Source organism: Pelophylax lessonae (assembly GCF_965119305.1).
Source record: "Pelophylax lessonae genome assembly, chromosome: 9".
NCBI lineage: Eukaryota > Metazoa > Chordata > Amphibia > Anura > Ranidae > Pelophylax > Pelophylax lessonae.
The window spans coordinates 134567362-134590776 of record NC_138776.1 but is presented as its reverse complement, the minus strand read 5'-3'; the positions used below and the strand labels follow the sequence as shown (position 1 = coordinate 134590776).

The 23415-nt window shown below is 40.5% G+C and overlaps 1 protein-coding gene across 1 annotated transcript; it reads right to left on the bottom strand.

The window, feature by feature from the left end:
• Positions 1–4807: 4807 nt before the first annotated feature.
• Positions 4808–22985, bottom strand: DNAJC12 (DnaJ heat shock protein family (Hsp40) member C12). The gene is made up of 5 exons (XM_082269144.1): positions 22781–22985; positions 17204–17282; positions 13156–13295; positions 8894–9077; positions 4808–5184 (listed from the first exon to the last, which is right to left on the bottom strand). The coding sequence occupies exons 1-5, from the start codon at positions 22859–22861 to the stop codon at positions 5099–5101; spliced, it is 570 nt and encodes a 189-aa protein (XP_082125270.1). The 5' UTR covers positions 22862–22985; the 3' UTR covers positions 4808–5098.
• Positions 22986–23415: the final 430 nt, after the last annotated feature.

Genomic DNA, 23415 nt, shown 5'->3' with positions numbered 1-23415 from the left:
AAGCGACTTATCACACAAGGATCCAAAACCCCACCATGTTTTGTGCCACTAAAAATGAATGGAACACAAACACACGTGCTGCGCTTTGCCGGCATTACAGTATGATTTGGAATTGCAGGCAGAATCACAGGGATATTGCCAGCCCGTAATCCCAAATCACTACATGTGAACAGGGCCTTAATGACATAGACTAAGGCTGGGCTGAGTCTTCCATTGCTGTTGTGATACTGTTGTGTTTCCCGGGTGCACCGCATTCTAAGTATCTTCTCTTTTTCTGTATGTATGGACTCTGCAGTGTCTTAAAAGCACCACTTCTCTTGTCCTGTATGCCTGTTTAATAAAAAATCATTGTGCGCTTTGCTGCTTCCTTCAACAAGATGGTGCCTTTTGCATCTGCCCAGTAAAGATCCCAAATTGCTACATGTTAAAAGTCAGGGCCTAACAGGCTAACACAACAGCAATTATGGAGACCCCGGCCTCAATGTATTTTATAGGTACAAGGAAGCCCAGGTTTTGTTTAACCATGTCGCTTAGACCCTCCCACTCTGTTTTGCCACACCCACGCGCGCTCGGAAGTTGTGAGGTATGTTCTGTATGTATCAACAATGCACAGTGCCGCTTCTCTTATCTGGTATGCCAGGTTAACAAAAAAATCAGTGAGTGCTTCCTTCTACAAGATGGTGCCCTTTGCACCTGCCCAGCAGAGATGTATAGTAACTAAGTAGAACTACTTCACTACTGTACTTAAGTACCGAAAGGCGGTATCTGTACTTTCCTGGAGTATCATTTTTTTCTCCTACTTCCACTTTTACTTCATTACATTTTTTTGATGATTTCAATACTTCTACTCCAATATTTTTTTTTGTGCTGCATAGTTACTCGTTACTATTATAAAAATTACCACTGCCAGAACAGTAGATGGCAGGTTTCATGAAGCTCAAAACATGTGTATTATCAGCGCATACGAAAATAAATGCTCCTATATGTATAAATAAAAGCTGCATTTGAAATAATAACAATATGATGTTCAAACTTTTGACTTCTTTCTTTAATAACTACATAACACAGTACTTGTACTTTTACTTTCAGTACTTGAGTAGCAATTTTTTTTTCAAAACTACTGGTACTTTTACTTTCAGTACTTGAGTAGCAAAATTTAAAATAAAACTACTTGCAATACTTAAGTACAAAAAATGTTGAATACTTTAGTACTTCTACTCAAGTCATTTTTTGATTGAGCACTTCCACTTCTAATCAAGTCCCTTTTTGATCGAGCACTTGTACTTTTACTCAAGTATGGGTTTCGAGTACTTTATACAACTCTGCTGCCCAGTAAGGTTGGCTATTACAGTGTACCACCCTGTGGGCAGTCCAATGGCTGAGGGCACTATACACTGTGTTCTGGTGAGAGGGGGAACACAATGGCACAGCTGGGGAGATCGCTGTACTAACACAGCGAGTTTTAGTACAGTGACTTGTCAGTTTCTTTCCTTCAGCCAGTACCCAGCTTTAGGCTGGACAATAGCCAACCAAACTGACCAATGTTCATAAGAACTGGAAGAAGGCAAAACTGAAATCGGGCTCAATTTTCAAGAGGATCTGAGAAAATAGAATTAAGAATGTGATTGCTTACTATGAGCAGCACATAGTTTTTACCAGCTTTTTTTAATTTGGCGCAATTTGTTTTTTCTTTTTTTTTTTTTAAAAGACTTTACTTAGTACCTACTGCTGAACCTCTCCAGAACAAAAATGTATCTATGGCCCTGGGTGCAGCCACAAGTGGACGATAGCTGTAACCCTACTACCTGACCTGTCAGAGATACATTTAAAGGCATTCTCATATTCTCACTGTGCTTTTTATAGATCTTTTGTGATCCAACAAATAGTGATGAGGAGCTTCTCAATGGACACTATGAACAATGTGCAGATACTTTATACTAATATTTCATTGTAATAGAAAAGCCCATGTGAACCAAGTTAAGCTCATTGAAATTGGTAGTGTCACCACACATGATATTGAGGATCTTTGGTTGTACCTAGATGTAATTTATATAATTAGAGCCAATAAATTAACCCAATGCAGTAGTAACATTGATGATCATAAAGATAGCATTTTTCAACTTCCGTGAGAATACTCAGCTTTTACATTTGAAAACTATCCCAGAAAAAATTGAGCTGCTCTTATACTTGTAAGATTGCCTGTGAAAACAGGTATGTGCGCAGTGAATTAAATATTGACCACTTTTTTTTTTCCTATAAAGACCCCCTCTATAAATTTCAAGTTGTGATTTTTCATGTTAGCCATAAGCAAGAGTAAATTGGTTTTGTTTTTAAAGTTGAACTCCAGGCAAACCGCTTAATACATAGCTGAAATAACAAATATAGCAACTGTTTTACTTGCCAAAGGTCCAAAGTTTCTGTATAATAATATAGTGACCTGACTTTTCTAAACTGAAATTAGGTAAGCTAGTTAGGTTACTCCCCCATCCTCAGTATGTGATTGGACCATAAAGAAGTAGCACTTTAATGACTTTATCTCTGCACTTATTTTACACTCTTCTTTTATTAGCATGTTCCTTGTTGTGTACCCAGCACACCTGGTCCTCCCTTTCCCTACCTTCACAATATCAACCCCAATGAGGATAGCAAACCTTTTATTTTATACAAAAAATGAAAACTATTCGTTGTGTTTTTTCTATTGTGATTAGCTCTGTCTGTACCCTGTGATCACTGTGACCAATCACAGAGATCAACAGAATTGTACACAATGAAGTTGACTTACTAAAGGTAAATATACTGTGCACTTTAAGTGCAGTTGCTCTAGATCTTAGAGGAAGCTCTGCTGGTGAACAAAAATTCTGTTTTTTATTTTCCTTGCATGCGATTTAAGTATTCTTTTCAAAGTGAAACGTATTCTTATTTACTAAGCTCTGGAGCAAGTGCACTTGCAGTGCACAGTATATTTTCCTTTAGTAAATCAACCCCTATGAATAGCATGAATCAAAGCCATTCATTGTGTACAATTGTCATTTGATTCGCAGTGATTGGTCGCAGCGATCACATTGTATCGGTGGCGGTCCGATACACTGATCTGTTATCCGCTGTGTCCACAAGATCGCACCTGAGCGCGGCCCGCGATCCTGGGAGGACATCATATGACGTCCACCTAGAATAACAGTGCTCTCGCCCAGCCATCATTTTATGATAGGCCAGGCGGGAAGCAATTGAACCTATTTTCCTGGTATTCATCCTGCTCATGCGCCGACATGCTGCAGGTTTCTGCCAGTTCTTTGAAACTTAGAAAAGCTTTGCCGCATGCCTGCACATGCATATGATTTGTAGCCAAATGCTGTATGTGCATTAGTGGGATCAAAGTTGCCCAATATTTCTTCCCAACACTGACTCCTGGGATGTGTGATGATGTGAACATCCCAGGAGACAGCAGTTGGCCAATCTACGTCTTCCTTGCCTAGGTAAAGAATCAGGAAGTTTTGGGCTGCACAAGGAATAAAAAGTTATTTACTATGAAATAAAATTGTCTTTAATTGTATGTGTATGAGGGAGCAAGCAGAAGAGAAAAAAATTCATTTCATGGGTAAAAATCTGCTTTACCAAACAGGCAGCTAATAAAAGAAACATTTGTAAATATTAATTGAGCGTTCTTTGTCTTAAATTACATTATTTAGGATTATATACTGTTGCTGGTCAAATGCTGGTAAAAACGAGCTGGGTGTACCAAGATGGCCGCCGACACGTGAAGCACATGGAGGCTACAAGAAAATGGCGGCCCCGCGCGGCTGCGGCGGTAAAAGGGGGCCCCCGGGGACCCCCCTCCTGACTGACAGATGATCGACTGGCAGGTGGGCCCTGGGGAGTCAGGTAGGAACCCTCCCTGCACAACAGCCATCTGCACCGGCGGGACCCCCCACCCCCGCTCCCTCAGCGACCTGCATGCAGATACAGTCTCCCCATATATCCCCAGTAGCGACAGAGACCCCCCAGGAGGGGGGAAAGGGGGGGGCAAGGGAGGCACCACAGGTGGGGGGTGCACAGGGGAACAGAGGGGAACCCAGAGAAATGGGGGTCTGACCGTCCCAGGGAGGGGCCCACGTCCACCCCAGAGCCAGCCATGAGGAAAAGGGGGGGAACATTTACTCACCATACCGGAACAGTGCGGGCGCCACTCCAGACAAATCCCCTCGCCGCTCAGTGGGGGGGGGGTGTCGGTCAAAGCGAACACTGCGGCTGGGTTGCAGACCGGCTGTATGCAACCTGGCAGGACGTTTAACCAGTCCCCATCCAACGGGACTATGTCGCGGCCGACCCAGCGCGGAGCTAGGGCCTGCACGCGCTCGTAGGCCGGCTGGCTGGGGTGACCACTGGATCTCAGCATCCAGCCCGTCGCCCAGATCCGGCATGATTGCTTGTAGATCTCACGGGAACAATTCGGAGAAAAAAAGCTAGCTAAAAAAGGAATTCTCTAAAAAAGCTTGCCAGGACCAGAGATCCTAGCAAGGAACTTAGGTCCTTACTCCTGACTAGGTAGAAAAAACTTGACATCCTATAGCAGGACGTGAGAGGGTATACCCTCTGAGACTGCCCATAGGCGTAACCAGAACTTTTTTTCTGCCTAGTATCCTACTCCTGTAGGGGGCAGTATAACCCTATGGATTTCAAGATATGCGTCCTGCGTCTGTCAGTGAGCTTAAGAGAAAAGGATTTTACGGTAAGTCAAAAATCCAGTAATTTAGGATTATATACTGTTGCTGGTCAAATGCTGGTATGGTAAAATAAACACATCTAAAGATAATCTGCATATAATTTATTGACAAAATAATTAAAACCATACAAAAATAACAAATATCTAAAATGTATTCAGGAAACAACATGCAACATTTCATTAAATACTGGAACAACAAAGACCATTTTACATAGCAAGTGACCTTTTACTATGGTAAAGTGACATTAATATGTGTACAAAGAGATGACTTGTAATAAAATATTTCTGGGTAGTATGGAGTAAATAGAAAAATAAGGTTTACATTATACACTATACACAGTAGGAAAAAGCATGTCATGGAAAGAGTACTGAAAGATCTTAAATTTCATAATTTCTGAATTTTCGAAGAAGGTCAGATGGAGCCTCGGCAGACCAGCGGAAGCGCAGGAGACAGTATGTCATGTCTGGACTTCCTACATTCAAACAAGAGATAAATGGTTGTTAACGGTTTAAAATTGCCATAAGCACACCAACGCTGTATTTCTGATCATTTAATATAAATCAGATGTATGTACAGTATGCCACAGTAAGGTGACGTACCCCTGCCTTTCATTTATTAAGAAATTCTAGATATAATGGATCCTTGGTGGAAATGGGAGTGTTTTGGTTAAAGGCATCTTTTGCAAAATTGTAAAACCCTCCTCCCCTCCATGACAGTGTGCAGGGGTTCCTCTCCCCCACAGGAGCTGTCACTTTTCAAATCTGCAAGGCTGCTCCGCTCACACAGTCATCTGATTCATTTACAGAAGTCTGTGAATTATTGCACTACATGTGCCATCACTTGTAGATCTCAATGGAACATGAATGCGATGTTGACCATATTGATATTCCACTGACACTTCCTCTCCAACTGAAAGTTTGTGCCTCTGTACGGTACCCTAGGTAAATCAGAACTTGTTTTTTGGGGCAAATTGGACCTTAGTTTGTTGGTAACTGTTAATTGGTAACTTCTGATTTTTTTTTTTTTATAGTATTAACCACTTAAGCCCCGGAAGATTTTACCCCCTTCCTGACCAGGGGGTATTTTACGATTCGGCACTGCGTGAATTTAACGGTTAATTGCGTGGTCGTGCAACGCTGTACCCAAACAAATTTGACGTCCTTTTTTTCACACAAACGGAGCTTTCTTTTGGTGGTATTTGATCACCTGTGCGATTTTTTTGATCATGCGCTATAAACAAAAAAAGAGCGACAATTTTGCAAAAATAATATTTTTCACATTTTTTTATATGAAATTCCCCCCAAAAAAAATTAAAAATCAAAATGTTTTAAATTTTTGGCCAATTTGTTTTCTGCTACCTATGTTTGGTAAAAAAAATCACAATAAGCGTATTTTGATTGGTTTGCGCAAAAGTTATTGCATTTACTAACTAAGGGAAAGATTTTTGTAATTTTTGTTGGTTTTTTTTAACGCGTAATGGCGGCGATCTGCGATTTTTTTTTTTGCGGCACTGCGACATTGCAGCGGACAGATCGGACCCTTGACTGACATTTTTAACACTTTTGGGAGTACCAGTGACATTACTACAGTAATCAGTGCTATACATATGCACTGTTACTGTAAAAATGACACTGGGAGGGAAGGGGTTAAGTGTGTCCCTAGGGGCGTGTTTCTAACTGTCATTGGATGTGGCTAGTGGTGTAATAGCACAGATGAACGGTCCTACATAGCAGGACCGAGTGATCTGTGTTTTTACACAGGGGAGAATGACAGGCGGCTTTGTTTACACTAGCCGCCTGCCTTTCTCCCTCTGTGATCGACGATCGCGAGTGACCGGCGGACATCGAGTACGCCGGTCACACGCGCCGGCTTCGTCGGGTATTCGCTCCCAGGCTAGTGACGTACCGGTACGTCACTTTGCCTGGGAGGGGCTGACCGCCGCCGTATATAGTCGGGCGGCGGTCGGCAAGTGGTTAAAGGTAAACTGGTTTAAAAAGAGTAAAAAAAGAATTTTGTTGCTGTAAAATTTATACCATTGCTACGATCCAAACACCACAAAAAGTAAAAAAAAAAAACAGCTCTTCCTGATGTGAATAAGGATACCATTTATTTGTGTGTTTTGTTTTTTTGTACCTGTAAAGGGGCCAAGATACAGAGCGCATTTTGCTTTTTTTTTAATCTTGCCTAAACACACTAACACTGACACCAACCCCAACGTCAATACTGACCCTAATGCTAACAGTGACACTAACGCCAATAATGACACCAACACTGACCCTAATGCTAACAGTGACCCTAACCCCAATGCCAAAAATTACACCAACCCTGACCCTAATGCTAACAGTGACACTAACCCTGACCCTAATGCTAATAATGACATTATTGTCAACCCGCTTCAGTGCCTATACTGTGGCCTACTCAGATGTCGCTGCCTTTTTCCGGGTTTCAGGCGTGCGTGCGCCCCCACTTGACTACTCCCCTGTGATTGGACACAGCAGGAGTTTGTAATAATTCATGACCGGGACCTGCGTCGAATCACAGACCATATTTTTAGGCACCCAGTGAACTCTTTGATTGCCCCTAGATTTTAATCCCTTCCCTGCCAGTGTCATTAGTACAGTGAGAGTGTAAACTATTAGCACTGATCACTGTATTAATGTCACTGGCAGTTAGTTAGTTCCCACAAAGTGGCAGTTAGTGTCAGATTGTTCGCCACACTATTAGGCCCCTTTCACATGGGCGGTTGTTCTTCCATTGGTAAAAGCATGTTTTTTTTTTTTTTAATTACAACACTCCTAGCATGAAGAATACTCACATACATGTACACTGCGTTTACATGCAACTACATGCGTTTACATGTGGCTGCGTTTAGCTCTGGTAGTAAATTCTTACCTTTTGTATAGCAACTGTTTACTTATTTTTCTTTGTACTGCGATTAACTACATATATACAGATAGCTGCGGTACACCGCTCATAGGACGCTTTCAACTTTATTTTTCTTAAATGCACAAAACTGTATGTTATGAAAACGTTGCTAAACGCAGTGTGTGAATGGGCCCATAGGAATGCATTGTCTGCATTTAGCTGCAGTAAATAAGTTCCTCTACCTGCAGCTAAAAGCTGAAATGCAACCGCTCGTGTGAAAGGGGCCTTACAGTTCCACTATGAGTTGCTGATCACCGCCATTACTAGTATAAAATAAATGAATAAAAAATCTAGTATATATACCATCGCTTGTAGACACTATAATTTTTACGCAAACAAATTAATATAAACTTGTTGGATTTTGTTTTACCAATTACATGTAGCAAAATACATTTTGGCTTACATGTATGAAAAAATTAGATTTTTAAAATGTATTTTTTTGAATAAAAAAGTTTGTTTTTATTTATTTATTTATTTATTTATTTTTTTGTTTTCTTTTTTAAAAAAATGAAAAATAAAAAAGTCAGTGTTGTTTAAGTGCCGGTTCACACTAACGCGGCATGACTTCGGGGGCGAACTTTGAAGTCGAGTGCACCGCAACTTCGGCGCGACTTGCACTGACTTCATATAACGAATGTCTATGCAAGTCGCTCCAGGTCGCCCCGAAGTAGTACAGGAACCTTTTTCTCGGCGCGACTTGCACTGACTTCATATAACGAATGTCTATGCAAGTCGCTCCAGGTCGCCCCGAAGTAGTACAGGAACCTTTTTCTAAGTCGGAGCGACTTGTGTCGCTCCTATTAGAACGGTTCCTGTAGCACACAATGGACCGCTACTTGTCAGGCTAAGTACCTTTTTTTGTTGGGGAGATTCACTATCTCTGTTTGTCCTGTTTACCATTATCATTAAAAATTAAAGAAAGAAAGAATGGAGAAGGAAAGAAAAAGACAAAAAATCCCCAGAAGAATAATAGAGCGGAAATCTTCCAATGGGGACAGCAAATGTTCTGGTGACCCCAAGAGATTCCTTTAATTTGCAAGAATTTCCTCTCACTTCCTGTTTTGGCTTTGGGACAAGAAGTAAAAGGTAAATCTACCCAATAGGACACAGGTGGCAAAAATAACTGACAGGGGTTATAAACCTCACTTACTGTATCCAAAATGAAAACAAAAGTTTTGCCTAAAGCTCTTCTTTAACATTTAGGAGCTTGATCACAATAGATTGAGAGACACTAATTCTGGTGTTACCTTCAGGACTTTTAGGTGACAGTAAATCGATATTTTCCTCCAATGTGCAATTCTCATTTTCACCGCTGAACGGGTTGTTCTTTTCTTCCGCATCATTTGTGATGTCATCTTGTGCTCCATCTGAAGGCTTGTTTGGAGCCTCCAGCATCGCTTCCTTCTTGTTCTGTACAGCCCAATGCATTGACTAAAAAGATACATAAACAGAATTTACTAATATATCATCAAGTTATATACAATTGTTGTGTTGATTTCAAGTGGAACTAAACGCAAGTAGTAAAAACTGCAAGCAGGCAGCACTTTATTGCAGAAAAGACATGCAATCTCTCTTCATACCTGCCTGCTTCATTCTTTTGAATGTACACTTAGCTGCGCATGTGCAGCTCAACATGCATTCCTGGCACACTCCCGTTGAGCTGAAATGACTGACTCTTGTGCGCATGCAAAGGAAGATACCATTCACCCACTGGCCAATCAAGAGGCTGAAAGTCTGGCTCCCAGAAGGGGCCAGGGAGAAGGTGACAATGTCCAGTGAGGGATGTAACCCACTAACAGGCCAGATTTTAGGTATTACCTTGGGGAGATGCAGACTAGAGTACTGCAATCACTGAGCAGCAAATGATATCACCTGGGATGTATTTCAGTTATCTTGAAAATCTGGCCTGTTAGTGGGCCCTGTAGGCCAGGGTTGAGGACCACTGCTCTAGCTCTCTGGAAGGTGGAATTATTTAATTCTAGGGGTTTAGTTCCACTTTAATACATCTACAGTATAGTCTACTATAGAACATGTAAAATATGTTTCAACCCCCTTTTAAGTATCAATGTGAAAAACATTATTTAAAAAATACCAGTCACTAACTACACATCTTCTTGGGACTGGTCCTAAGCAGAACCATTAAACATTCTGTGTGCAGCCATATCACTGGGTATAAGCATAGGGAAATTCTGTAGGCTTCCAGTGACCAGGACAGTGATTTGCCTGCCTGACCTGACCCATGCTTGTACATGTAACCATATTTCAATGACCTGTACGCTCAGCATGTTGATCCTGACCAGGGCTGCTGTTAGAAATCACGGGGCCCCATACAGCCTACCTGACTGAGGACATAGATTTATCAGTCACTTTCTCTACAGCCTGGATACTGAAGAAAGGAAAGACACTGCTCCAGGTGTATAGTGTGTGGTGATTGCCAGGAGATAGGATATCCAATAGAGTGCTGGCCCCGGCCTGCCTCCGTGGGAACACTTGTAGGAAAAGAAATAGCCGCACATCCAGGGATTCCAATAGGTTTCAAATACCTTTATTTCCAAAAAGTTGCAAGTGATGACACCAAAGACACCAGCATGAAGTCTCGTAGACGCTTTTCACACATACATCTTGTGCTTAATCATTACCAGTAATGATTAAGCACAAGATGTATGTGTGAAACGCGTCTACGAGACTTCATGCTGGTATCTTTGGTGTCATCACTTGCAACTTTTTGGAAATAAAGGTATTTGAAACCTATTGGAATCCCTGGATGTGCGGCTATTTCTTTCTCTACAGCCTCATCTGCACAGATGAATGAATAGGAAGCACTCTGAGGCTTCCTGCTTATTCACAAACTGAAGCAAAGTAAGCAGAGTTTACTATGCTTCAGTGATGAATAGACACAGGAGTGATTGGTACGGATTGCTCACTGTGTTCATTCAGGAATTGAAGGGGCTAGTAAATGACATATTTACTGGTCCCTTACTCCGCTCTTCATCCTGAAACATCCTCCTTAGTGCCCGCAGCAGCTGCTGGCGGGAGAGGAGAGGAGGAAAGCCTGGAAGTACTGCAGGGAAAAGGGGCACACAGGGGGGCCCAGACAGCAGATGGAAGGGGCACATTTGCTAGAACCAATCCCCCTGCAGTGCAGCTGGATGGGGAAAGAAGAGGAGAAGCTGGCAGTGCTGTAGGGGGGAGGCAGAAAAGGATCAGTGTCTGCAATAAGCCGGCCCTCCTTCTTAGCAGGTGCTCGGGCCCCCCATTTCAACTGCTGGGGCTCGGGCCCAGTACAGGAGGGCTGGCTGTACTGCCTTATCAGCGGCTCTGATCCGGACACTAGGCTTAAAAGCCACATACACCTACTGATGCTGTGATCATACAACCAAATTTTTCATTTAGTCCAATCGATATCCAAGTGAACAATAAGGTGGAGAAATAATTGCTCTACATTCTTGTGCTAATCTGTCCAGCATTTAGCCCAAAAATATGTGTCTTTTTTATTTTAGGACTAGTGGGGGCTATTTTGGGCCTTCCGATGTACATCAAACACTTCTAGCCTTGAGACCCAGATGCCCTATGCCCTACATATAGTTCTGCAAATTATGTTAATACAGTATATACTGTAAATATAAAAAAGACGCTAAAATACAAATATAAAAATGATATTAGGATAAAAACACTTTTGAAGTATAAGCTTGTGTTTTAAAGCCTTTGTAAAAAACAGACAGTTCTGTAACTACTAGTTTAAAAGGGAGATTTCAGCAGGACCCTGTCTATGTTAAGGTTTGGCTACACACAAGTGATCTAGGTATAGACAATATATATATATATATATATATATATATATATACAGTATATATATGAATAATAATGAGTCAAAAAATGGTTTATCATTAAACATAGCACGTAAGTATATTATGTTTGTTATAAAAGAAAAGAAAAAAGGGGGCTTTAAGGTACTAATAGATCCCCCAACTAGCTTTAACCTGTTTAGATGACTGCCAGCAAATAGTTATTCCTTGTAGCCCTAGCCTTAGTTTTGCTGTTGATGCCAGTGTAGTAAAACAAGGGAAAAATCGGAATTTAATGAAAAATTTACTTTAACAGAGATCATAGTTACTGTGTCACAACAGATTTCAATTATAGCATATTATTATACTGAAGCCCATCAAGTGACTCACATCAAACTATGCCAAGGTAAAAAAAGAAGTATAACTAAAGAGGGTTACTACAGAGCAACAACTCATCTGTATTCTACTACGTTTGGATTAGGAAATGTTTATTTGCTAGGTTCAAAGAGAAAGTGTTTTGAAACCACGGAAATCTATTGAAGCAAATTCTTGCACAACAGCATGCTATACTGTCAAAACACACTCCAATGCCAAAGGAAAGCTTTCCTCCAATCAAGTTTCAGTGTTCTCCAGGCCATATTACACACACCCACCAGCACGTAAGCATGCCTGTAACAAAAAATCCAGACCTAACAAAGCCACTGCAGGTACATGTGTGGTTACAGTCTTTTAAAACTACTTTCCTATAAATTAAAGCTATCCAAAAAAATAAAAATAAAATAAATGTAGCCCCTCTCCTCTTGGGGGTGATGCAGAATTACGTGGTGAGGTGATCCCCTATGATGGGTACCTTGTAAGAGCAGTCACAGTCTTCCTTAATTTGCATTGTGATCTTTCTATCAATTTGGCCCTTGAACCTGTAATAGCAGTCAAAGCTACCTTGATTACTGAGCAATGAATCCTTCTTGCAATGTCCAGCATAGCTTCTACACAGCCCTTCTGCAAAACTCTTCAACAAAAAGGTTCACACAGATGCTCCATTCTTGCCCACCTCTCTTTGAATATATCCCCTCCAACAGGGCAGCTAAAGTTGTTGGGCTTTCAGTACATGCCTCCACTCAGGAAAGGCTCAAATAGAAGGGAAGCTTTTTTATGAATATTCTTTCTAGGTAGAAGCCCAGGTCAGAAAAAGGCCCAAATAGAAGGCACACTTTTTATAGATATCCTTTCCAGGCAGAAGCCCAGGTCAGAAAGAACACTCCAGATAGGTGCTCAAAACAATTATCCTGGCACCAACATGGCTGCATACATATGGTAGCATGCTGCTATGCATTGGCACCAGGATAGGAAAATTACGGTAAGTATTTGATACAATTTTCCATTTTCCTGGCGCCAACATGGCAGCATACTATCATATGTATGCTGCCATGGATTTTCTGTTATCCTCTCCTTAATCCACACCACTGAACAAAAAACTCCAGAGATTGGTTGGATCAGACAAATATTCATAACTCCGTGATTGTCTTTCCCACTTTGATTAATGAAACCTCCTCAACAGTAACAGGCAGAAGCAATCAACTGAGATTGGGGGATTCAGCAGAGTCCGGAAATATATAAACAGAGCTCAGGCTGGTTACAGCCTAGTTTCAAATCACACTAAATGTAATTAGGAATATTCAAGCCTAGAGCAGGGCCCTTACACTACTATAATTAAAAAAACTTACCATTTTTAGAGAATCCTGCAAAGCTTCCCATTGCGTAAACGGGATCTTGATTTTGCTCCGTCTCCAGTAATCGTACTGAGCACGAAGTTCTTCATTTGTTAAGGCGTCTTTGGCTTGCTGGAGTTTTTGAAACTCTTCAACTGCAATGTAACAATGTGTGATCAGAGACTCGATTGTCAGCATAAATTAGGATTAAGGGTTTAAAGTAAATTAGGGCAGAGATAGCACAGCTAAATGGTGATGATGGCCAGTCCAATGGCTCACCACAATTTAGCATTGACATCCATTGATAAGGTAAAATTTACAAAGATTTTACTATTTTACTTTAATAAAAATAAAGCAAAGGATCTGAGGTCTGCACAAGGGCATGATTTACCGAAATATATGCCACCCTTGCCTGTATATGCCAGACTTGCCTGTTTATATTAAGAACAGTTACATAAAACAAAATATAGTGTTCTGTAATTCAGTAAACATTGAATGGTACTTCAAAATCATTTACAAATCAGAAAACCAGCATTATGCTCAAGACTAATTTAAACTAAATTTCTCGTTCATTATAGGACACAGGATTAGGAGACAATTGGGATTTACTGCTGCCTACAGAAGGATTTGGACTATGGGTGAAAGTTTTCATATGCTCCAGCAGAGGCCAAACAAAATTCCTTTTGTTGCTCCCAAGCATTCAACTTCCAAGGCCAGACTAAAGTCAGGGGCCTAGTTCAACCCTGGGCCTCAATACCTTTGAAACCTGTAGGCCAGTTGTCTTTGACATGAAGAAACACCCCACTTATGGTGGGACATCTGCTAGCCTTTGGGAAACCTGGTATCCATTTCAGATGTTAGGAAAATCCTTTCTCCCAATGTCTTAGAAGACCCTAAAAACACATGCCAGCCTAAAGGACAAAGTCCTAGACACCTTGTCAGTCCAGGGGACTTGGTACCAGGGGAATCCTGTCACCTGATCGACAGTCTAAAACTCCAAGCAATTTGGTTGTCCCTACAGATCTGAACTTTTCAACTGGAGGGTCAACCAATCTGTGTTCAGTATTGTCCATCAACCATTAGGGAGGATTAATTCCAAGTGTGGACAATTGGCAGGCAGCCCCTGGCATGAATCTCTAATTTTGAAACATAAGGAAAGAGTACCTCCGATAGCTTTGAGCCCACATCAAAATAGTAAACCCTAGGTTGAATGTTATTGAAGAGCAACAGACTTCTACGATGTATAATACTATATACATATTTTACACTTAGGTTGTGTTATTTCTTATAATACAGTTACTATAAACAAAACTCGGCTCAGCATTCATTAACAATAATCCACAGACAATGCACAGACATTTCTTAGGCCTACTCACCTACTTCTACACTGGATATCTCCCCTTGAGTCTATCATGAATACTGGTGCCAGACTCATTTACCATAGCAACCACTCAGTGTCCACTACCCCTCTCTGCCAATCCCTCCACTGGCTTCCGATTGCGCAACACATTAAATAAAAAATACTAACAACATACAAAGCCATTCATGACAAATCTTCTGCTCTCTAGCTCCCCTGCCCCCTCCTCTCATGCTCGGCTCCAGGACTTCTCTAGAGCCTCACCTATCCTTGGAACTCTCTACCTCAGTCTGTCTAGCTATGTCCTACTCTGTCCACCTTTTGGCAATCCCTGGAAATTAATTTCTTCAGGGAAGTCTCCCGCCTCCACCTAACAACAACTAAATTTTTAAATCTTCCATCAGCTCATCACTTACAGTTATTACCTTTTGTACCACTTTCCCCACCCTATTTGATCATAAACTCTTATTAGCAGGGCCTTCCTAACTCTCTTATATTGTATTGTAACTATCCTGTATAATATTAATTACAATGATAATTGATACAGGTATATACTATATAACATGACATTGACATGTGGTGACCAGTATTCACACAGACTTTTGATAAATGTAGGTACACAAATATTAAAATGCCCTAAAAAGAACATTCCCAGTCAATTAGGCACCAGGTTCACATCTATGGTGTCCACTTTTGTCTATTTTTTAAAGTCTGTTATAGCATGTTGCCATCTTTTTTTTTTCTATACGTTACTGTGAGTTTTAGATGTGTTATATACATTTTCATGCAGCATGTGCTTTTGGTTTGGCCAATGAGGACTAGTTTCCTGCAATGACAATGTTGTGGACTTTGGAGAGATCTACTACCAGGGGCTGTAAATGCATGCAAATGTACTGTATGTGCATTTTAATGCAGTGCAATTGACTTCTCTGGGATTCAGAGTGCATATAAGATGCACAAAAACAGGACATGTCTCATTTTTTCAAAATGCAGTGCCACATAGCACATAGATGTAAACAGCCTCATTGGGTAAGATGTGTTTCTATGACCCCTCCACTGTTTTACAAACCAACGTGCATGCTTAAACAAAAAGGTGTGAACAGGGCCTAAGCTACAGACAGGCGTGGGTTGTCAGTTCCCTTGTCTAAGTGTTTTAGGCTCAAGCAGGAGACAATCACATGTCTATGGGGAGCCCTCAACAATCTTTTAAGGATTTAACTGATCAAGCAGATTGAAAAAGAACTGTTCCTATTCCATCACTTTCTTTCAAGATAAATGCCATTAGTCAATATCTATTGGCTTTCAGTGCTTTTAGTTTGGCACTGGCACATTTTGCTGCAGAGATCCTGGCACAGAAAATGATGCCCCAACTAAGTATACCCCTAACGCTATTCGTTCCCGTAACCTTAACCCTCACACCATCCACTTAACTCTAACAAACCCTCCCTATAACTCTAAAGCTAACCTTCACTTCTTACAGCTAGCTATCCCTATAACCCTAACTTTAACTCTCCCTATAACCCTAACACCAACCACATGCTATCTTTCCATGTAACCTTTATGGTACCCCTCAAACGATTAAACCTAACATTAACTTCACACTAACCCTCCCTATAACCCTTAGGGATACTGTAATTCTCACACTAGCCCTTCATTTAACCCTAACACTAATCCCCCATTTAACCCTAAAAGCTAACCCTCATACTAACCCTTCCTATAACCTTAAAACTACCCACAAATTAACCCTTTCGGTAGTCCTAAAGCTAATCCTCACAGTAATAACCCTTGGAATAACTTCATACTTATTTACCATGCAATCCCAACACTGACTTCACAACTAATCCTCCCTGTAACCCTAACACTAACCTTACATAAACCCTAACTTCACATTATTCCTGCTTGTAACTCTAGCAATAGCCCCACACTAACCCACCCCGTAAACCTAACACTATGTTCACACTAATCATCCATACATTGAACTTCTTTCTTGCATATCACCTCTCCTGCACTTTAATCTTCTGCATCGAAAATCAACCCTTCTTAATTCCAAAGATACCGATGCCAAAATCTAATTTTTGTTTTATAGGGTGCAAGATTTTTGAAATGCATAAAGCGGAGTTCCGGCCGAAAACACTTTTTTAAACTAAAAATACCCCCTTAATACTAACAAATGGCCAATTACATTAACACTATCCTCACATTACAGTACAGTACCATTTTTAATTGTTGATAATTTCTTACATTTAAAATTGATTGCAGAGCGCGGCCATCTGCGGTGTCGGCATCTGAAGCCGCTTTTTCCCCTGCTGTGTCCTTCTTCCTGATTTCTGGCTACCCAGAATGCCGATCGCAATCTAGCGCATGCGCTGTAGATTGCAATCGGGAATCAGAGGAGCGGCCGGCCATGCCCATTGCCTCCTGGGATTGATGACACACATCACCCAGGACGCAATGCGAAACCGGAAGTGACGTCCAGGGCCGCGGCCGCAGAAGGAGGAAGTCGGGTTGGACAAAGATTCCTTTAAAATAAGGTAAGTGACCCAAAAAAAAAAAATATTGCCCAATTCTTTTTTAAAAAGCATATGCCTACTCAAATCCATTTAGTTGAAAAAGAGGGTGGAACTCCGCTTTAAATTTATTTTTCACTTTTGCTTGGAGTTGATTCAGGTATCATTTTCTTGTTATGAAATTTGGAAATAAATTTACCTGCTTTCTGGTTTCCTGGGTGTTTGTCTGGATGGCATTCAAGGGCTCTGACTCTATATTCAGCAATAATTTGTTCAACCTGCATAAAAAGCACACACAAGCATGTATTAGCTGTGGTTCTGTGTACACATCTTACTGTAGATTGTACTGTACTGTTAGATTCATCCTGACAATGGTCAGTTATTCCCCTGGAGCACCAGGGACCTGTCAGGATTGATTTTCTTTGTGGTTTTTCCCTTATGGAAAATAAGCCTTGGCTGAGTCATAGCTGCTCACCTGTCAATGAAAGGACAGGAAATGACTATGACAGACCACACAGGTGTAGGATGCAATTCACGTAGCACAACATCTGCTGTTTTTGTTTAGAAGTTTATCAGCATTATCACATACAGTATATTGCAAAGAGCATCCTTGTGCAATTCTCCACAGCAACCAATAATCAGCTTTAAGCAGCTTAGAAAAAATGAACAACGCTTTTGATTGCTATGACTGTACAGTTCTTTGCACTGTTAATAAAGAAGTTCATTTCTTCTTCCTCCTCTTTCTTAAATGTCAATTTATAAGTACAGAACTCCAAATACTGTAGCTTAGAAGGGCAGTTTAGTGAACAGCTTACGCGTGACGTTTTACTACTCCAGGTATGGTTCCTAACCACTTTACCACCGGAGGATTTTGCTGTCTTATGTCTGGGCCACTTTTTGCGATTCGGCGCTGTGCGAATTTAACTGACAATTGCGCGGTCGTGCGACGACGTACCCAAACAAAATTTACGTCCTTTTTTTCCCACAAACAGAGCTTTCTTTTGGTGGTATTTGATCACCTGTGTGATTTTTACTTTTTGCGCTATAAACAAAAAAAGAGCGTTTATTTTGAAAAAATAACAATATTTTTAACATTTTTTTATATGAAATTCCCCCCCAAAAAATGTAAAAATCAAAATTTTTTGAATTTTTGGCCAATTTGTTTTCTGCTACCTATGTTTGGTAAAAAAAATCACAATAAGCAATATTTTGATTGGTTTGCGCAAAAGTTATTGCGTTTACTAACTAAGGGAAAGATTTCTGTCATTTTTGGTGTTTTTTTTTAACGAGTAATGGCGGCGATCTGCTATTTTTTTTGCGGGACTGCGACATTGCGGCGGACAGATCGGACCCTTGACTGACATTTTTGACACTTTTGGGGGTACCAGTGACATTACTGCAGTAATCAGTGCTATATATATGCACTGTTACTGTAAAAATGACACTGGCAGGGAAGGGGTTAATTTTATTGGAGAGGGAGGGGTTAATGTATGCCTGGTGCTTACTAACGTGTGTGGGGGGAGGTGACTGAGTGAGTCAGGGACAGATCGCATGTTCAGCTATGCTGAACACTGCAATCTGTCACTCCCTGTCACTTAGGAGATCCGCCCACTCTGTTTACACAAGCGGGCGGATCTCCAAACTAGATTCCCCGACGATCGAGGAAGAGCAGCGGCGATCGCCGCCTCTCCTCCCCTGGCCCGACTCCCGCTGTGACTGAAAACAGCGGGAGCACGCCTCCGGCGGCGCGTGAGTGCCGCCTACAGGGGGAGGAGTCCAGCGACGTAGTACTACGTCGCTGGACGATAACGAACCACTTTGCCGCAGTACAGTCAACGTGACCGGTCGGCAAGTGGCTAAACAGGCCCCAGGTCCTTTACAACATAAGCAACACCCCAGCCACAATGATAATGCCCACTCTTTCACACTAAGCATGCCGTTTTTGGTCTTTTTTTAAATCAAGTAATAGGGCCCAGCTTATGATCTTGCACACAGGCCCACTGATTTCATAAAATGCCACTGAATGATACATGATAAAATTTGGTGTGACCATTTTGCATAATTTGTAGATTTCTGAGATAAAACAGAGTTAAGAAGGTCCAATTCTCTTCTTATTTCTGCTATAGCATCAGGGGTTACATTAGAAGGCAGAAAAACATTTCATTTTTCCTTGCCTGATTACTTAATAATATAACCATAAAGTTAAAAAAAAAAAAAATGTTTTAATCTGCTCCTTATCACTGTGATTTCCATTCTCATAAGGGGATTTTTGTACTCACCGTAAAATAATTTTCTTGGTGTCCATTGAGGGACACAGGAAGTCATTACCTTCGGGTCCAACTGAGGGTGGACAACACAAAAATCAAATGCTAAAAGGCCCAAGAAAAGAACAGGAAATCTGAATCTTTCTTTAAGTTAAAGAGCCACATGAAGGACCTTCATCTTAATGTGTAAACGGAATACTAGGTGGCAGCTTTGTAAATCTGGGAAACGGTGTTTGATGCTGAAAAGCCCAAGGGACACTTATTAGATCAAGTAGAGTGCACCTTGACTGAAAAGGGTGGAATGAAATCCTTGCATGATGGTCTGCTTGAGCCACCTAGAGATGGTGGAATTTCTTTGCAAAAAAAAAAAAGAAAAGAATTTTACAGCACACTTACCAGCTAACCTGCAAAAAACAAAAAAAAAAAAAAAACTGTCTATCAATTTACGTTAAAAACTGAGGTTTTAGTTGCACACATTTTCAAGTATAGGTGGAAGATACACTGCCTTGCTGCGGCTCCTCTGTAAAGTGTGGTCCTAATCCATATATAGTATTTGAGAGTCTCCAAGTTGGAGCATATGTAGCAGTGGTAAATTAAGGGCAGGAATGCCTAAAGGAAGCACATTCCTCCCTAAAGATGCAGGGAAACATTAGAAGCCTAGAAACAGCACAATGGCAGCTGAAGGTGTCCAAAATGTCCCCACACCGAATACAGTGTGCAAGCTATACAATAATGGCAACCACACCATGGGTCACAGGGAAATGGACAAGGAAGCTATATGGAAGCCCCCTTGTACAAATATCTTAATAAAAGAGTGAGAAGCCAGTGGTCTCTAAAACATAATAGAAATGGCAAGAACTTGACCCTTGATAGAGCTGAGTCCTGACCAAGTTGTAAGAAGGAGAAAATTCATCCAAAAAACCCACACCAAGTCAAATGTGAATTCTATATCTAAGAAGTATTTTTTTTGCTTCTTAGGAATCCCAGACTCAAAGAAAGCCCTGTCTCTCAGAACCTGTTCTTCAACAGCCATGGCAGTAGGCTAGCGATTGTGAAGCAGGATGGAAAATCAGTCCTTGGGATAGAAGATCCAGACAATCTGGCAGAGACCATAAAGCACATGGCAGAAGTCTTGCCAGGTTGGTGTAACAGATCCGTGTGGGCAAGTCAAGAGCAAAGAGGATTACTGGAGTGCCCTCCATCTCGATTCTGCAAAGCAGGTAGAAGTTTCATGGAGGGGGGGGTGTACCTGGGGGCCATCTGATACAATGGCAAACAGACATGTTGTGATTGTTTGACAATAAGGCAATGTGTAAGCTTAGGGAATGAGGCAAGGCCACAGGTACTCACAAAAATCTGAGCAGCTGGTAGCAATTGAAAAAGAAAAGAGGGGTCTAGCAAAAAAAAAAGAAAAAGTTAGTCTTTAATACAGCATGGCTGCAGAAAAGATGTCCATCCTTCTATGACACTAGAAAAAAACTGGGGCATGCTGGTTGTGAGAGGTGCTATCCTAGGTTTGCTTTCAGCTTGTTTGCCAGGGTCCAATCATCCTGTATGTGGCAACATAACCTGAAGGTGAGAGACTTTATGTGTCCATCAATAGACGAGAGAGAAACCAGACTCCTCCATAAACAACACAGAAAAGAAGCCTATCTGAAAAATCATTTTCATGTTCAACATTATTTTTTTTAATTTCACAAAGTAGTGAGCTCAAGAAAAAAAGATATCCGAGAAATCCTTTTCAATGTGATCAAATGGTCATCATGCAGACATGCTAAAAAATGAGATCTGTGGTGTTGTAGCATATCTATGCCATAAACTGATGCCCTTATGAGGGATTTTATATCAAAATATATCCTCGGAGGTAAAGCAATAAGCAAGGGAAGAGTCATTGATGTAGTAAAGAGTAGAAAATGCAAAGACTACCAAGGATGCTTCTATACCCATAGTAGATCATGTCATTCTTGAGATGCCCAGCAATAAAGTAGGGTTCAATACTATCTGGTTGCCTAATGCTTTATGCAGACAGCAAATCAAAATAGCATTTTCAATAACTCTAAGAAAGCAGTTAGTATTTTAACGTATATTGTTTTCTTTCATTGGAGTAGTAGGATTAGATAGACAGCTGGATGGGCTACAAAGATTTTTCCATTAGATTACATCACATACCCCCTGATATCAGGCAGTTAGCGGTTGTGGGTGATGTGTTGCATTGCAAAGTCCAAGATACAGCTCTGATCTATTAGTTTGAGCATCCTAATGGCTATGTGCTATGGGCCACAAATTGTAACTGATGTTGTACTTTAATTAAAGAACTCAGTGATTTGTGATAAGTCAGATTTAGGTTTTATAGGTCACACTCCGAGTATGAAAACTGTGCAAAGATAAATCACAGCAGATTTTTTAGCTCATTGATGAACACGATGTCCGCTTGTGCTACTATTGCGCTGATCTTGTATGCCTCTTTGGTGACAGAGTGGGTGGTATGCATTGCCTAGCAAAGTAATAAAGTCCTCTTTGACGTCAAGGAAAACAAACAGCATAATTATCTTGTGTGATTAATGTAGAAGACAAATGCGTAACATGTGTCACTGGAAAGCTAAGAATCGTACACAGCAAAAGCAATCACTTCCATCTAAAAAAACAAACATGCCAAAAATATATACTTTTTATAGCTACTTAGGGTGGAAATGTACAGATGGTAGATTAATAAAACCTGCAGAAAATATATGAAATTATCATTACAAACCAGCAATTTCTATGTATTTCCATGTAGATCTGCTGAAGTTATACAATGGAGCAGTACAGACACACGTACCAAAAGTGCAAACATGATGTACAATGTGAAATCACCCAGAGCAACCAATCAGATTTCAATATTTATCATATTAGGCAAATCACAATAAATATAGATGATTGCCAACTGATTGCACATAGCCTGTCCTATTATTCTTCTTAATAAATGGCCCCTATAAGTAAATGACTTATATACCTTTATAACATAAAAGAACATAGATAATGTGGGACTAGCCCTAAATATATTTTTTAATTAATGTATAAATCAATTGATATATCTTCTTTTTACATTTTCCTATCTCCTTTTGTAAAGAATATTTGGAATACATTATCTAAAAAAAAAAATGTCCTAAATTAGTAAATTGTAATACTGGCATTCACTAATACAATATAAATATGTACATACAGAAATGAATATAAAATATATCCTGTACTGTGTGGTCCCAGACATATATGGAATTGTGAAACATATTAAATGACAATGATTTCATATAAAAGCTGAAACTGTCATTTGAGTACATTGGATGCTAGTGTGAGCCCTGTCTATATGAAGTGTAATTAAATCAATCTGAATAGGTATAAATAATTAAAAGACCCGCCTGCAGCATCCAGATATTGGATACATTTGTCTTATCAAAGAAAAAGATGCAAAATTGCACAGGACAATGGAATACATTGTGACACAGCAATAGGCAGGCTGATTTGGACATACACACCGTTGACAGCTCATCACATCCTAGCAGAGTGTAATAATCTGGCCCCATAGACTCTTCAGTGCAGTTCAGAATCGCATCCATCTTTTGATACAGAATAAGCAGCAAAGCTCTGATTTCTGTGACAGCTGAGCAGCTCAAGCCTTTATATACATGGGCAGCTCCCCACTTGTTGCTTGCTATTGGCACATGAGAAGAGGAGAGGCTGCTGTGCTGCTGCATCATGGGAGTTGCAGTTCCTAGGAAAGAAAAGAGGTAAAGGCTTATTTCTACTGTTTACCTGCATGACAGCTATCTAGTTCATGTGATCTCACTACTAAAAGAAGGTCATTGACTTGAAAGGGTCAACATGCCATAAATAAATAAATAGAACTATTTCTGCAGTTACACAATCACCTAGGACATTGACATACTCATAGCTCCCAACTGTTCCTGATTTCGAGGGACTGTCCCTGATATGGAACAAAGTCCCTCTGTCCCTCCTTATTTATTCCTCATTTTGGTCTGATCTCTAGGGTTGTATATAAAATACACTTTTTATCTTTCGAAAAGTGTTTTATAGAACAGGATCTTTTATCCAATTTCTAAATTGCTGCATTTGTGAATTTTAAAATATATATTTTTTTTAAACAAAAGTA